Genomic DNA, 16573 nt, shown 5'->3' with positions numbered 1-16573 from the left:
AGTAACAGATGCCTAAGAGGTGAGGTGAGGTAATACGAGATCGTGTTCCTTTCTCCTATCTCTCACCAAAAAAAAAACTCCGCGCTCGCCGCTCTCTTTGATTTATCACAGACATTGCAACGTTCTTTCTTAACTTGCGCAACGATAAACCTAATTATAACGCAAATGCACATCCTCCATCTACTCACGTGCAATACACTAAGAGATTTAAAATGGCGTTAGTGTCGATATCAAGCGCCCCTAAAAGTCCAAGACATTTCCTAGCGATAAGCGGAAATGAACTATGGGGTTTGTATACTATATTTACTCTGGCCTTCAATTTACGGACTATGTGTATTAAAGTTCAATATAATTTACGCGGTTTTCAATTTATTGAATAATCGGCCCAGGTTCAACGATTCGAGTCTTGATATCGTCATGGTGGAGTTGTGTTTGCGCAAGGCGGGTGCGAACCGATGGAGGAGAGAAACGGAGAAAACTTCACTAATTTGGTGGAACTAATGAATCGTAGATTTTTCATCTTTCATCCTAGGTACCAGAGTGGATACGCGTTTGGATTCGTTTTCTTCAATTTGCTGTTCAATGTTCATCCTTCTCAAAAACCCTTCCACGAAAACCTCTTCCAGTCCTTTCCGAAATTGCATGCCAGCATGTTTGTCTTGAAAATTTGCAAAGTAGCTCTTCTCCGCATTCGCTCCAAAGATTCTTTCCTTCTAGCCCTCTCATCCTTTCATAAATAAAATTAACGCTATGCCGGCTTGACGATCCCGTGTGTCGTGACTCCAGAGATCCGGTTTTTCTTTCTTTCTTATACAGTGGAACGTAGTTGCCAGCGCAGCGAACGAGTTCTTCCTCAATCTCGGTGGTGGTTCGAAATTCATGCTGTAAAGTGTTACCAGTGTCCTACGAAGTACATACCACGCTGTCGTGAAACCTAGGACTTGATCCTTTGAATCGGCTTTCAACGCAGGTACCGTGTTCATCCTAACATTCCCGCCGGCATATATGCATGTCTCGTCTTTATTCGTATGTTTGTGACACTTGCATTTTGAGCCTCTCGATTACCATTGCAGTGAGACTTGTGGTGGTACCAATCACGCTTGTCGTAGCATCTACGTGTTACGGTTGTCAAATTATCTTCTGTCACTCATCACACGTGGAATAACGACAGTCCAAACGTTCGAGATTGTACAGACCTTGAAATTTTCGTGATACTACCCACTTTACGCGGGCCAGTGATCTCTACGATATGGGTGTTCAGTTGTGATTTTATACTCAAATCGATGAGTGACTGGGCAAAGCTAACTGCTCAATTGTAATGTGAATCTCGAATGACTGAGGGCATGTATAATCTGATCTTCAGGATTCAAAAACTTGTAAATATATCCAGTACCATACCATATGTTACTATTGATACAACAAATGGATAGCCGAAATCCGCTTGAATGATAGATCTGACCGTGATTTCACAACTCACTCTATTATGGTATCTTTCACTGTTTCTGTTAAAAAAAATGATCTCATCAAAGGAGACACAATTGGGTGCTATGAATGTCCTCACACAGCAATAATTTGGTCATATCGTTGATAATTATCATGTAGATTATCGATTCCTACCTCTCCATAGTCTCTTCATTATTTTACCCTCTATTCATACACGCAAGATTACTACAGATTCAAGCAATTTCATGCACCATTACTCGTTATTTCACCGAAACCCTTCTTTCCTCTACCTCGACGACTTACAAGTCACCACCGAATCACCTCCTACGGCATCAACCGAAAAAGAACATTCTGTCTTCACTTCCCATCTTAATTGCCCATCCCAATCTCACATAAAGAGCAAAGTTGACCACTGTAAATTCCCAGTAGCGATAGCGAAGTCAGCGGAGTTCTTTCCATTTACTGATGAACATCTCCAAGATATATTCTACATAACCATGCGAGTATTATCATCCTAATCTAGCTTCAAGTAACTTTTTCCTCAGAGGATCTTTTGAAGGCTCTCAACTATCAAGAATATGTAACAATCAGTATTTGGTCAGTGTCCTCAATTAAGCACACCCAACGATCCAGAGGATTGAAATAAAGAGAATAGGGGAGGTCATGTAAGATCGATCTGAAGACGAAGAATCGTAGAGGAAGCTTGGTTATCATTTTACATTTATCTCCCATCTCGAAACAGGAAGGACGGGTGGTCTTTTGACAGTGTCTTTTTGGCAGAGATGTTGTAAATAACAAAGAATCTTGCTTGGAAGTAAGAGAAAGGCCTCCTAACGCGTATAATCCCACAAATTGAAATCTCTCTTCCTGCCTTGATCAATGGAGCAAGTGTACGGAATTTCGGATAGATTCAAATTTGTTTCAAACATTGTTTTGTTAGAACAAAGTTGCTTAATTGAATCTTCTTCATTTCTTGCAGGATCCTACGTATTCCTTGTTTTATGGATTCCAAATAGAAAATGGTTTTTGTATGATTAGGTATATTCGATTGCTTTTTTCATATGTAGAATTCTAATGCCGGCCTAGATCACCAGAATAATGTTTGTTTGGAAGCCAGTTCTTATACTTCAGCTTCTGTTCTTCAGATTATCAATCATACAGATATTTTGTGCTTCTTTGATATAAATATACCTTCTCATAATCTGAAAATAGCTTCTTGACTTTTTGGTCTCAGAAAATCTCGTTTCACCTGATATACATTCACCATACTTTCCACAGTATATAAAAATATTTAAGCACTTGTATAGTACAGAGCAATGAATCTGTAATTCGCTATAGGAGCTTTCTATCGGGTTTACGAAGTGGATTCATGCGTCAGCTCATTATGCTTCTGCTACGCTCCAAGTGTCAAGCCGGTGGATATGGAAGTGGGCAATATACTGGATAAAATAAATCATCCTCAAAAGGGACATGGAAGGTTAATAAAAGCTCAAGTTAGTAACCGGCAGTTGGGCGGCAGGCTTAACAGCTTAAACTAAATCACTTCCAAGGACATTATGTTGGGCAAAGTTTGTAAACTCAGCGTGGAGATGTTCCAGTCTCGGCTTTCAGATAATGAGGAGACTCAGTAAGGACTGAGGAGTCAGGCAAAGGTGCTTTTGCGTCAGATAAAATTTCCTTGGAACGAGGGGATATTAAACGACTGATGGACAACATGAGAAATTTGAGTTGATGAATTGAGAGAGCGCAAAGTATTGATATAACGTCGGTCTTAATACAGTGGCAAACTCTACCGATGTATAAAAATGGCTTCATCCAGGTGACGTGAGATATAGGCAGTACAGTCTGATCCAACAATCACGAAATTGACTTAGTAAAAAGTATTGTCAAGAGTGGTAAATTGAATTTCTTGCATTCCCATTTCTTGAAACCCACAAAACCTGCAGATCAGACATGAAAGATGATGTTCTCTTGAGTTAACAGTATCTTTCCAACATTCGACGAGGAAATGAAGACAACGAAAGGAAGTGAAAAACAGATATGAAGAGAGTGAAGTATTCAAGGCACGCATTGGAGTGTGGCCTACACACGCAAACCAATATGAAAGCCATAATATTGCATGTTATACACGCGAACTTAATCTAACACTGGGTGATGGAGTTTTGAAGGGGAAACCTTTGTAAGGTTCGAGAATGGCTATTATCGCTCGTGCTAATCTGGGAAGACATTTTCATGGCCTCGCAATTTCAGGGGCTAAGGTATTTCTAAGATAAATTGATGAGAGATGGAATTCTTGTGGAGAAGAGCACTTCATAAGTGAAAGGGAGAGAATGAACCTGGTATTCATCACTAGGGGATCGAGTTTCTTTGAGACGAGAAGAATCTGAATTCAAAAATGACGGAGCAAAAAAGTTGCAATTATTCATGAACAGTTTCATCAGCTCTGGAGGGAATAAACTTTGACTCAGAATAAATCTTCATATAGGGGACCATAGACAGTCAGAGTGACTGCACCGCTGAACATAACATTTGAGTGGTTGCACTTGCAAGATTTAAACCTCACGGCGTTATAGATTTGGAGACATGTGAATGAATTTTTGAATACAAAAAGTATGATTTGAAGATGATGCAATGCACAAAACCAAAAATACATGACAAACGCTTGTCCTTCTAAAGTCTAGCCCAAGTCTTTTCGTCGCAGCTTATGGAAATCATACTTAGCCGCTTAGCGAGACTAGGCAACATCTTACAACGTCAGGTCGATGGACAAGATAGTAGAAAGTTAATAGAATTTTATTTATTGTTCGATTGCAGCCCGCGGAAAATTACTCATACGCTCAAACTATTCCATCAAAATGCTTTTAACAACAATTATAGGTGCTATGTAAGACTCATTTTCTTTTTACTTGACATACTGTTTACATACATTTAGCGCCGGGATCTATTTACTCGGCCACACAGCGAACTACTACGGCATTAGTCCCATGATTATCGACAAAGTTTATCGCACCTTCCCATCTCTTTTCCCAAGTCCTAAGCCTCGTTCAGTAGACCCAATACTAGAAGCGGCCTCTCGCATGGCAGCCGAACGTCATCTACTCCACCCCAGATTCAATTACACTATGCGTACTATTTTCCACATTAGCGGCTGCACAGTTTATGGGTATCCCTCTACCGGTGGTATTTTCATCAAAGAAAATGCGAATATTGTTGATATGAATTTTTTATCTCTGGACCGTCTTCACTCAACTCCAAGATCACCTGATCCCATCGAAGAGGATGAATTTTGTATCTTGATGCGAAAGATTGGGGCAATCTGGTGGAGTAGCGAACATCTTCACGAGAGACAATGGACTTCTTCAGAAGATATCTACGATCAAGCAGGTGTACAGCGCCCAATGCCTACGAATGTACAGAAAATAGGCTTAGTCTTCGGATGGCCATCAAAGGGAGGTGTTTGGGTACTGAGATATAATTCGCATAAATGCAATGAGGATTTGTTGCCGAGAGATTTCGGGAGAATCAACATGGCGATGAATATGGATGAGAGGGTGGAAATTATGCGGGAATATAATGCTAGTTTCTATGAAACCGAACAGGACGTAGAGGAACTTGGTGACGGATACTGGAGAGTAGAGGCCGATTAGTGCGTGTGGTGATATGGTGAAATATTTGACTGTTTACTTCATTCACTTGAGTCGCAGTGTGGTAAGCCATTCTTTATGCTAGGCAGTAATAAGGCGTCGTAGTGATATCTGGGAAGCTTGCTCTTATCACTCCATTCGAATTTTGAAGAGGGGTTCTTGAAAATTAGAGTTATAAATCCCAGGGAAAAACGAAAGCAGTCGGGTTCCAGCTCTCCATATCTGCCTGCCTTGAATTGATTAGAAAGATTGTCAATCGACGACCGAGATGATTGCGAACTACTTATCTCATTCATCAGCTGAAACCGCAAGAACCATCTAGAAGTTGAAGCAGTAGTATTAAACATCTAGCAACACTTTTGTATGGTGTTCTTGAGTTTCTGGAACCCTATTTATTCATTCAGAGAAATTGAGACATCAGATCTCTCACAATGAATGGGTCTCCTTTGGAGTTCTCACAAGCAGATTGTCGTCTCACTATACCATTTCTTACCCCGTAAATGATTTTCATTGTTTACGAATTCTGTGAAATTCCTATAAATAAAAGGCAGTACGACGTTCAGGCTACGAGAGAATCTAGTTTTCAACTCGATGGAAGGCCATAAGCCTTGGAATTTTTCACGTACTTCAGGACGTAGAGTTCCTTCCTCTCGGAAATGGGTAGAGATGACGAAAGCCAATATAATCGAATTCCTTTTCAAGAAGATTTTAAAAAGCAGGATATTAAATATCATAGCCGAATCGAGTTTGCGGCATTTGATTGAGTTTTTTCTTAAGTTGACATTTCAGTCCAAGGAGAGGGATAATGTTCGCTAAAGTTCACCTACAGAGTGGGGCAAGGGGCGGCGACGAGCTGTTTCCTATATCTTTAAGGACATTATCTATGTCAAAGAAGAATTTGCACATTATCAATACATTGCGAACTTATAGTTGTGAATACTATTCAGCACTATATATTAGAGGATGCTGATGATGTCTTCATTTACCGAATTTAGTGCTTTGCGAACATCACAATCGAGCTTTGCTCGACGACCAGTCTACGAAACAAGGGGAGGCATAACCACAAACGCTGAATAGCAGTATCGATACTCATCCATATCAACGGTCTCTCAATTTCAAAAGTAAAATCTACTTACTGTAAAGATGTTCAATTCACAACCACACAACCTCGCCGGCCCAAAACAAGCCTAGCGCAAGGCTGACCCGAGTTTGTCATGTCCCCTCCTTATCTCCATTGATAGATATCCTCTCAAAAATGCACCATGTCTTTTCGATTTCACTCTCTCGAACTCCGTTTCTCTCTCACACTCGAGTTCTTTCCCTTTCCTCTAGGCCCATAGTTTTTTCACATTTCCGTAGGTTTTGTTCAGATACCCAAAGTATGTCTACAAATGGCACAACACCCGCGGAGGGGCCAGGACCAAGGAAACTTAAGATTTTGATGCTGCATGGTATATAGCTTTCTCCCCCTTTTGTGCATCCGTCTAACCTCAAATGTCTAATACCATATAGGCTACACTCAATCCGGCCCCTCCTTCAATTCCAAAACCAAGGCCCTGACCAAACTTCTCACACGCCAATTCCCTCCTTCTCATCCCGTCTACCCAGGCGGCATCCAACTCCTCTATCCTACCGCTCCAATCCCCCTATTACCAGCCGATATTCCCGGCTACACACCTTCTTCGGACCCATTCTTGGCACCGACTGATGCATACGGATGGTGGAAACGCGAGACCGGCGGGGCTAGATATGCTGGCATTGAGAAGGGCCTCGATACAATCGCAACCACAATCCGCGAAGCAGGAGGAATTGATGGAGTGATTGGGTTTTCTCAAGGCGCATGCGCCGCGTATTTTGTGGCCAGTTTATTAGAGGCAAATCGCGAAAGCGCTTTTGCGCTCCAATGCGTCAAACTCCCATCCGAAGCAATCCCCTACCCCTCCTCCTTTACTGCCCTGAAACAACAACTCCACCACCCTCCTCTCAAATTCTGTATTTCTTATTCTGGCTTCTACGCACCTTATGATGGATACAGCGCATTTTATAATCCCCCTTTAAAAACACGGATTCTGCATGTCATTGGGAGTTTGGATACGGTTGTGGAAGAACATAGGAGTATGGCTTTGGTAGAGGCGAGTGAGGAGGAAAGCAGGGAGGTGTGCTATCATCCGGGGGGACATTTTGTGCCAATGGGAAAGGAGTTTGGTAATGTGGCTGTAGGGTTTATGGTCAAGTGTTTGGATGAAAAGAAGCCAGTGGTTGAAGAGAGCGTCGAGGATATGGATGTGCCATTTTAAGGTGGAAAAAGGCTTTTGTGAATTGGCTAAGTATATATAGATCAATGAAGTTACAGAGCTAGAAATAGATAGATGGGCATGGGCAAAGGATTCATGTCATTTAGAATCTAGAATAATTGTACAAAGAGGTAGGTATCATTAATGGTAGATTAGGAAAGATCATTATGCCTTGACCTTTCCAGTCTTTGAGCCCTTTGATGACTTGCTTGGTTGGATTCTAGCCATCATTTCCTCCTTGGTGATCAAATGATCAATTCTCTCCAGCAATCCCAACAAACTCTTCATATTTCCACTCCACTCGTTGAGGACATCATCCGCATCTCTTGGCTTAGCAAAGTTGACGATACGAGCAGGTCTGTCGATCTTGGCGAAAACAGTTTTGGCAGTGACCAACTCGCTGATGTATTTCTCTGTTTCGTCTTCCGTCAAATCGAGAAGTTGTGTCAATCGGGGCATTTGAATTCGAGTATAGTATTTGGCAACAACTCGGACGTTGTGTTCAATCACACGCTTGCGTAGATCCTCCCAACGCTTATTTGCCTTGGGGTCTGCAGATTGGCCTTCTGAAACATCGAAAACATCGGTTCCACAGAGATGTGGTCCAAATACCTTTGAGACCTCGGGCCATCTCATGAGTTCTGGAACTGTGAATAGCTTAAGGAGTTGGGCATCGAGAGATACTTGGCTGTTGCGAGTATCTTTGTGGACGCGGTGGAGAAGATCGGATTGTTCGTTATCGTAGGGAGCTAAGATGACGTAGTAGATGATTCTTTGCAAAACCTGCGATTATTAGTTCTGTTTAGAGATAGTTGAGAGTCCAAAACTTACGGAATGAAGCTTCTGGGGATCCTCTTCAACAGCTTCCGTATCAAGAACCTGTCTATAATTCTTGCAGGCATCAAGGTATTTGTCATCATGCTTCGCCAAAGTGATTTGTTGCTCGTAATATTTCAGCTTAAGATCAGTCACATCGTCTTCTTTTGGCTCTGGAACATCCTCTCCCTTCTTTCTTCTCTTCTCTCGGTCCTCTGCCTCCTTCACTAACTGCTCTGGTGTCTTCTTTGGCTTTCTTGACAGATATTTGGTACTAATCTTCCGGCTCAAGATTCCAGCTTGTGTCCAGTCGTTGTTCTCTATACATAATGCGACCTGTGCCAAAATGAATTCCGTCTTTTCTCTCCTCTCCATAGATCCAAATGTCTCTACTTGCAACTCGCACAAGATGTCTGTTGCAGATTTGAGGTCACCCTGTTCCTTCTTGATGTCGGAGAGAATTCGAGTAACACGGGCACGCTCAACTTCGACGAAAATCTTTCCCTCCGTGACCGTACGCAATGTTTCGATTACTGTAAGCTTCGTCTCGAGGTTTGGTGTCGAATCCAGAAACTCCATAACAACCTGTACCATCTTTGTTGTAGCTTGTTTAAGTTGGCCATGTTTCTTTGATAATAACAGAACTTGTTCGTTCAATAAACTCCAATCGTTGGCGTTTTTGCAAATAGTGACAATTCCAACAAGAATTCGGGATGTTGATGCAAGATCAGAGGCCTGTTGGAAATGTTAATGGCTTGCGCCGATGTGTAAAGTGTCTCAGTCTGACCTGTCTTGTTTGTTTCTCCAACACTGTAAGCTTCTCGATGGCACCTTGCACGTTTGTCTAATGAAGTCAAATAAGTCAGAAAATCTCGTAGACGATTCCAATCACAAGAGAGCTATACCTGTGCAAGCTGTTCAGCTTCTGGAAGCTGTGTGTCAACCTCTTTGGAGAAGTCCTTATCAGGCTTACGAATAGTTTCGTCCGACATTATGGCAAAAGATAAATTGATTTAGTTTTGGGTATCAAATCAAACAAACAATTACAAAAAAGACTGTAAATTTGTTGTGGTGGTATGAAGAAGGAGTTGTTTGAGAGTTCTAGGTTGTCAACCTTGACGCGGCAACTATTGAGCTTAGCTTCGCACTTGGCCAGTTCGGTCACCGGAATATGAGGGACCGCTCGACAGCCTCATCTTGCTTACTAATCACGCTGCTGGGCGCCAGAACTTCATCGACGAAAAGCATCAACGTGTTATTGATCTGGCCTTCTGAATTTCTTGTAGAATATGAAGAATTCTCTTCACTGCTTGAACACATGTGCATAGCTTAGAGTTCTCTCAAACCTTGGGGGGAAATGCCCACCTTCTTCACATTCAACGTCGAACTTGGAGTCTGTTAGGCTTACCAACAGTCTACATTTTCCACTTGCCACCAAATGCCTCCATATCACATCGTCAAGTGACGATCTTATAGTCGCATATCAGAATCGATTCGGGCCCTCGAGGTATGAGCTCTCAACTATGTGAGTAAACTGTCAAATTGTGGTGTCAGATCATTTACCGCCTACCATCTTTTGACAAGGAACGGAATTATCATTGGATTTTATTTCCTAACCCACTGCATTGACACAAAACTTTGATGAATATGATCATATATTCATGTCATAAAGTTCATAATGTCCGGGGTTTTATCGACTGTTTAGAAAACTGCATGTCCGTTTGCTGCAACGATCTAAACTCATGCTGTCAATACAATCACGACGGATCTAGGAATTTGGTCGGAACAGTTTTAATCCTCACCGTTTAGTTTTTATATCAGTGCGCCAGAACAATCATGATGAGAAGACTATATTTAGGTGACGTTAATACACTACCTATCGGTTTTGGCAGGCATGTATCTCCTGAAGTCTTGAGGGGCAAAACCAATGTTTAAGAGGCTTGGAGTTCTAGGGTCACATTCAAAAGAGGAATTGGCATTCTACTAGGCAGAACGTCGCCGCTGTATGTATGTGTTTCAGGTACTCAAATCCCAGTATAAATTCAGTTGGAATATGGATCGTTCATGATCAAAGTCAAACTCAAGTTTCCTCCCGGAGAGTCTACCCTGGTTTACTCGAGCGAATGGGCCGAGCCCTACCCTGGCTTTTACGAAAACTCCCCTGCATCTTCGTATCTGAACTTATCTTTGATCCTGATGACTCCAGGCTTTTGACGGTTTGATTTGACAGCCGCATCTAACAACCTCCGAGACAAGTCATACAGCTACGGACCGACGCTGACCGCATATCCTCATGCAATGTTTCAAGACATGATATCAGGCCACAAAGCTTCAAGATATCTACAGCACTAGGTAAAATACTATTCTATATATGTGCCAGTCTGCGTTTTTGATACGTAAGTTTACGAATTATGCAGCCCCTTAAAACTGGAGACTATTCTGGTTACAAGCGGCGTTACTGGTGCTGTGGCATGGTCGAGAGAATAGAAGGTTATAGAACAGCGGGCTAATTCAAATTTCCAGACAGTTTGTACTTTAGGTGAAATACTTCCTGGGGCTCTTAATTTCAGTCAAGCTCATCAAACAATGCAAGCAGAGTATCGAATAAAGGAAGCGTTGTTGTTCCACTTTCGCTGTTCTCTCTCTCGAAAAACAAAATGGGAAGGGCTCGCTAACACCGGATATTAGGTACAGGAAAGGAGCGGCCAATCAATCTTGGCATAAAATTGGCAAGGAGGTGTTCAAACTTAGTTTGAGAGTGAAAAGGAGCAGTAGAAGCTGGTGTTCTGAGGGAAAAGGATTGACGATGCTATTTTGACCTTTTGTTGTGTAGTAACTTTCATCTATATGAATTTATGCAATTTAAATCTGATGTGTGTTCTTCCACATGTTTTCTTTTTAGTGAATACGGTTCTCCGCGCCAAGCCCTTGTTTTTCATAGGCCATAAAAGCGATGATCTGAATGCTACTAATAGAGGTAGTACATCCTTCAGCCACGAGGATGAGACAGCAGAAAAACGGGAGAGGGGGAGAGCTTAGACAGAAAAAGTGAAACATCAAGAAAGATCGTGGTCTTCTGATAAGCAGCATGCATTGAAACGATGCGTCAAGAGCTCGAAATCGAATTTGACATCGTCCAGTTCTTGGCGGGTATCCCGGCTGGGAAGTAGGCAACAGAGATATGGAAGGGAAATACGAAAACGGTCACCTATCAAGAGGTTAACAAGCCTTCGCTACATATTGATACCTCTCTTTGAATATGATGCTAACTTTCATAGACGTTCATACCATTTGACCAAAATATCAATTGGGTGCAAACCGCATCACACAGTCAAGTTGTACTACGGCTTTATCCGTGCATGTCTTACTTCAAGAAGCAACTGAATGCCGCATGGAGCGGATTGGAATTTAATGAGGTTATGGCAGGAGATACACCCAAAGCCATCTTTGTGCTGAATAGGGGTAGGCGCATTATACTTCGGGTTCCGGGTCATTGCCGGATACTGTCCACCTCCGGGTGGGGACTCACGTAATCCCGAATTAAAATAGGCTATGATTCCACGCTACAACGTTGATCTGGTACATCCCAAGCCAACTATGCCCAGTACCAACACCGCTAACAATTCCAGAAGAATGGATGGAACCGTCTCCACTGACCCATCCTCCCAATACCATGGTTCAGAGCGCCTTTGCGAATTCTGTGCATCGGTTAATAGTGGAAACATGCGGTGAGAGTTCAATCCTTGTGTTTTGCACCCTCCGCAAAGCAGCCAACTTGACTCCGAGTGGAGTGGCAAAGATTTCTACCATAGAAAAAAGCCAAACTCCCTGAAAGACTCGGGAATTGAATGCCAGTCTGGGTACTTTGCATGCATGCCGAGATTATGGCGTTGGTCACCAGCACTCACTACATCGACCTTCAGCGAGTGTAAGGGCCTGGGGATATAAATATCTGGATTTCCAAACCCACAATCATGAGTCGATTATATCTCAATCAGTAATTGTTACTTACAGGGAAAATGGTTGTCCAAGCGGTCTCCGAATCTTTGAAGTTCGATCAATCGCGCTTCCTCAACGATATCCAAATCCTCTCAGCTGCGATCAACGCACCGTATTCCGAATCCACAACCAAAAAGGTTCTCTCTGTCTTCTCTGATTCTTTCCACGATGGTGTTGTTCTATGGCGTGCAACCGACCGCGTGGGCGATGCTTTAAATTATCGCTTTTATTCCCGAAGACCCATAGATACTGTAACCATTGCCTCGTCAGCTGGCCTTTTGTCTCCAGATGTCGTCAGCAATCTAGGGAGACTGGTCACGTCTTGGAGCTCATTGTATGATGGCTTACCAGAAGAATCATGTGATTTCGATGCCGAGAAGGGTTTAGTAAAAGCATGGGTATACATGAGAGGCATGAGACCACTCGGTGATATTTTGAGTGCCGAGGGGGTACCAGAGAGCTTGAAGCAACATGAGGAAAGGTTCAAGGCATTGGAATTGGAGAAAGTTCGACATGTGGCGGTCGACTATCAAAAGGCAACTGTTAATTTATATTTTCGAGCCCAGGGCCCTATTTCTCTACAACAAGCTACCTCTTTCAACGCGTTAGCTGGTGCGGGACCACCGAGCCAAACTCAATTTTTGGAAATGCAAGAATTTCTCAACGCAGTGGGGTATACATTTGCCGTTACAATTAGGGTTGATAGCGGAGACATTGAGAGGGTGGGCTACTATGCATTGAAACTGCCCGATAGAGCGACGAAAAACTGGCCAGTGATTAATGCACAGTTGGAAAAGTTTGCGCAATTTGCACCTAGTTATGATAGGGAAGAGATGAATGCTGTAGCGTGGAGTTTTGGAGGGACAAAGAGGTATGTCAAGTTCGAGAGGAGTTATTGTGGGGAATTGGTGCCTCTGATTAAGGGTTGGGGAACTACTTTGAGTTCATGATTAGTTTTATTGGTTATTTGGAGGAATTCCAGTTTAATCACCTTGGGAACACCGACATAGGTGATTTTGGTTTTGAAGGCATAGGGATTTTATGATGGTCAACCGTGTAACCCATTTTCAGTCACGCTACGGGGTCAAATTGTCAGCAACGCACAGATCACCACATAACGTGGTTTATCATCGAGTGGACCATATCATCGAGTGGACCACTTCAAAATACACCAAAATGAGCCTCTTCCTAATATTTACATTTTAATAATAAATCAATATTTATTAAAAAAGAAAAAAGATTTATTAATAAGAAAAGACTTCTTATACAAATATTTAGTTTTTATATGAAAATTTGTATTATATTCTATAAAAATCATAAACTGTCACGATTTTCGTTACAAAAATATTATTTTAATAATAACTCCTATATTAATTGGAATTTTGAAAAGCAAATTAGATTTCTATAATATTTATATAATTAGATTTCATAAATTCAAATTTTATAAAATTATATTATTAAATGAAGAAAGTGCACGGTTACGCACAGACGAATTTTGTATATATTTATAGTGGCCGACTCGATGATATGGTCCACTCGATGATAAACTACGTTACTCCATCCACCTGTGCATTTATCTCGTAATTATCGCAAGAATGAAATGGTTCAACTTTTAATTCGAAGCACTACCGCCATTGTTCCTCCATTCAATTATTTCAATGATTCTTTTCCATCTTTCCAGCTGCAGCCAATTCAGATCTGCTTGCCAACACCATTTGCAGTTGCGCAAATTTCTGCGTGGGCCCTGTTGCGTACTCGAAATTATGGACGGAAGAGGCTATCATAAATATCGTCCGACCTAATCTTGAATCCGGAATTACATGGCCTGGTTGACCTTGACTTGACGCGCAAGCAATGATAGTCACCCAATACAATATGCCTAACACGTCTTCCCAATCTTCGTCAATATCCGTTCTTTCTATGGCGCAAATCATTGCCGATGTGAGGCAATCATCGCTTGAAGGAAGAGGGGTGCAAGCTTCCTTGGCTTGAAATATCATGAGGGTAGCAAGTCTACAGCACTCGAAGATCCAGTACTGGGGTGGCAAGTTTGAAGGGCTCAGTTTGACAACACCCCATTGTAGAGAGTACAAAGCTGCAGATAAGCGGCTCTGGTAATCGACATTATCGACCGTTTGCTCGTGTCCCCCAACAATAAAGTCGATCAAATCTTTGGCAATGTATAGAACCTGGACCAGGGAGCCGTCGAATCCTTTCAACTGTCTGACAGACTCAAATGAACCAGATGGACAATACAACGGGGATATGAATCGCCTACATTGATGTTCATTCTCTTTGGATCGAATAAAAGAGTTGCCGAAGCTCCGAGGAAGCTCTTCGGCCCTGATAGCCTTCACAACAATGTGACGCCTTACGTCTGCATTAATCACAAAGTTGGTATTCGCATAAGGATAGGCGGCTTACATCACTAGGTACTTTCGGATTATTTGCCCAAAAGGATAAACTCCAAAACTATCCAATCCTCGTCTCTTAACCAACAATTCTACCCCGGTCATATGTGCCTCGACTTCGTCTGCATCACGTTCAATTGCCTGAAATATCATCATTAGCCGTCAAAAGTCCCACATCTGATACCCCCCACCCACCCAGATACCTGTTGAAAAATAGGCTATTGAGGCTATTGTAGCATCGGACCATAAAGTCCCTTCTTGAGCTAGTTTCTGACCAATTTGTGCAATGGCTGCATCTCTCAAACCTGTAGCCAGTTCATCGTTTATCATTCCTCGGACCGAGCATGAATAGGCATACATCATGTAGATGATGCTTGTCGATAAGGCTTGTCCGGCAGCTTTTGGAAAATCATCTAATATCTCGGGCCCTGGCGAACAAAATGTCAAAGCTGTATCAATATTTAGCTCTTGACACAAGCCTGGTGATCATAGGCATCACAATCACCTCAAGAAGCCATGAAACAACGTACCAAGTTGTTTAATCGTACCCACCTCTTGCGAGTATCTGAAAACTATAACAGGTGGCGGATGGGGCGCGATGCTTAATGGGTCGAGTTGAGCGGGCGCTAAAGCGAATAATGATGATATTCCCACTTGTGTGACTTCAAGTGAAGTGTCATGGCCGTATTTGTATTGGTGATTCTCGGTACCAATTTCGGAAATTGAATCAGGTGTATTACACACCAATGATCTTACGTCTGATGAGGTTGATGGACTAAGATCAGTCTTTGAACAGTCGTAGATGCGTTCAACTGGCATAAGTTTCCGCGCGGCAATTCTTCGTTTAGATTTCTGCTGTCGTTGCTTATTTCGAAAAGCAGACATTGCATGCGATCGTATCAAGCTTTGGGTTGTACGATCCTTCGCCCGACCAGAGACGAACTGTATAGCCATAGGTCCCTCTTCAGACGTTGACTCTTGCACATACACGTTGGACGATTCCGGTATATCTTTCATACTGTCGAGGTAATCTTTGACGCATGGATCTTGATTTTTAAAACGCCCCGATTAGAAACCCTTGCTGTCAATAGTTTTGCAACTTTAGATTCAACGCGAGTTGCGATCCGTTCTGAGGGATTTGGGGCAGTATTTCAGCTCAAAATTACACCATCGACATCAAAATGAAACCAAGTATCAAACATGGGATGGTTATGGAAAAGTGCGGAAGATACAGTCCCTTTCCATATGGATAGATAGACGCCGTTTCTTGTTCATCTACATTCTCTTGAATTTAGGCAATTCTATAGGCCCATCTCAATCTATCGTGCATCAATGGGGTATCAGTCACTTTCGCTAAGAGCATATTATTGGGGGCTGCTGGACTTCAAGATTGTGTCTTTCCATACTTAAAGATTCACGGGTAACTCGGATTACTACAAGCGAGTGACATTGTTATTCTTTGCGCGTTTCTATGTCTGACATGATGATGTCAGTTAGCAGCCACTGTCCTATCGTGTTTGTTGATTGTACACTAGAGATTACAACCCCGTCCAAATTCATGCCAGGAGTGACAGTTAATAACGTAGGATGCGCCAACATCTATGCTCACTTTTCCTGCATCGGTACCTTGTTCCGCTGGTTGATATCAAAATTTCTTGAACAATATTGGAAACCCATCGGACACATAAGCTGCATCTGTCTACAGAAATCAGCATGTTTCGATGTCATGAGCGTTGCATCTAAGTGGAAGATCCTTATGCCGCCAAAGATAGAAATTATACCACCGCTTCAATTAATCGGCAGATGCGGAGGATTTAGCGGTTCCTAGCGAGGAGGATCGCACCCCTGAAAATCCTACAGACGCTATATTTAGCGATTTATTACCATCCGATCTATCGATTTTGCAAGACGATTTACGAATTTCGGATTCAAATCCTCTAAACTATCATTGTTGGTTAAGTTCATT

General features: G+C 42.2%; 5 protein-coding genes across 5 annotated transcripts; 3 read left to right on the top strand and 2 right to left on the bottom strand.

Annotated features, from left to right (window-relative positions):
- Window positions 1–4253: 4253 nt before the first annotated feature.
- On the top strand, window positions 4254–5330 carry BCIN_06g02630 (hypothetical protein). Its single transcript, XM_024693404.1, has 2 exons — window positions 4254–4327; window positions 4376–5330. Exons 1-2 carry the CDS (start codon window positions 4299–4301, stop codon window positions 5088–5090), a joined length of 744 nt encoding a protein of 247 aa, XP_024549190.1. The 5' UTR covers window positions 4254–4298; the 3' UTR covers window positions 5091–5330.
- Window positions 5331–5959: 629 nt separating this feature from the next.
- BCIN_06g02620 (hypothetical protein) lies at window positions 5960–7463 on the top strand. Its single transcript, XM_024693403.1, has 2 exons — window positions 5960–6538; window positions 6600–7463. The coding sequence occupies exons 1-2, from the start codon at window positions 6469–6471 to the stop codon at window positions 7382–7384; spliced, it is 855 nt and encodes a 284-aa protein (XP_024549189.1). The 5' UTR covers window positions 5960–6468; the 3' UTR covers window positions 7385–7463.
- Bcrpn5 lies at window positions 7464–9299 on the bottom strand. The gene is made up of 4 exons (XM_024693402.1): window positions 9103–9299; window positions 8985–9041; window positions 8213–8932; window positions 7464–8164 (listed from the first exon to the last, which is right to left on the bottom strand). The coding sequence occupies exons 1-4, from the start codon at window positions 9187–9189 to the stop codon at window positions 7547–7549; spliced, it is 1482 nt and encodes a 493-aa protein (XP_024549188.1). The 5' UTR covers window positions 9190–9299; the 3' UTR covers window positions 7464–7546.
- Window positions 9300–12055: 2756 nt separating this feature from the next.
- On the top strand, window positions 12056–13412 carry BCIN_06g02600 (hypothetical protein). Its single transcript, XM_001560413.2, has one exon. The coding sequence runs from the start codon at window positions 12217–12219 to the stop codon at window positions 13144–13146; it is 930 nt and encodes a 309-aa protein (XP_001560463.1). The 5' UTR covers window positions 12056–12216; the 3' UTR covers window positions 13147–13412.
- A 280-nt stretch (window positions 13413–13692) lies between these two features.
- On the bottom strand, window positions 13693–16155 carry BCIN_06g02590 (hypothetical protein). Its single transcript, XM_024693401.1, has 4 exons — window positions 15138–16155; window positions 14803–15056; window positions 14621–14748; window positions 13693–14566 (listed from the first exon to the last, which is right to left on the bottom strand). The coding sequence occupies exons 1-4, from the start codon at window positions 15622–15624 to the stop codon at window positions 13852–13854; spliced, it is 1584 nt and encodes a 527-aa protein (XP_024549187.1). The 5' UTR covers window positions 15625–16155; the 3' UTR covers window positions 13693–13851.
- Between the last annotated feature and the right edge of the window lie 418 nt (window positions 16156–16573).

This window comes from Botrytis cinerea, chromosome 6, assembly GCF_000143535.2.
Source record: "Botrytis cinerea B05.10 chromosome 6, complete sequence".
Taxonomy (NCBI): Eukaryota; Fungi; Ascomycota; class Leotiomycetes; order Helotiales; family Sclerotiniaceae; genus Botrytis; species Botrytis cinerea.
Note: the sequence above shows the minus strand (reverse complement) of the source record. Positions and strands in the feature narration are given on the sequence as shown.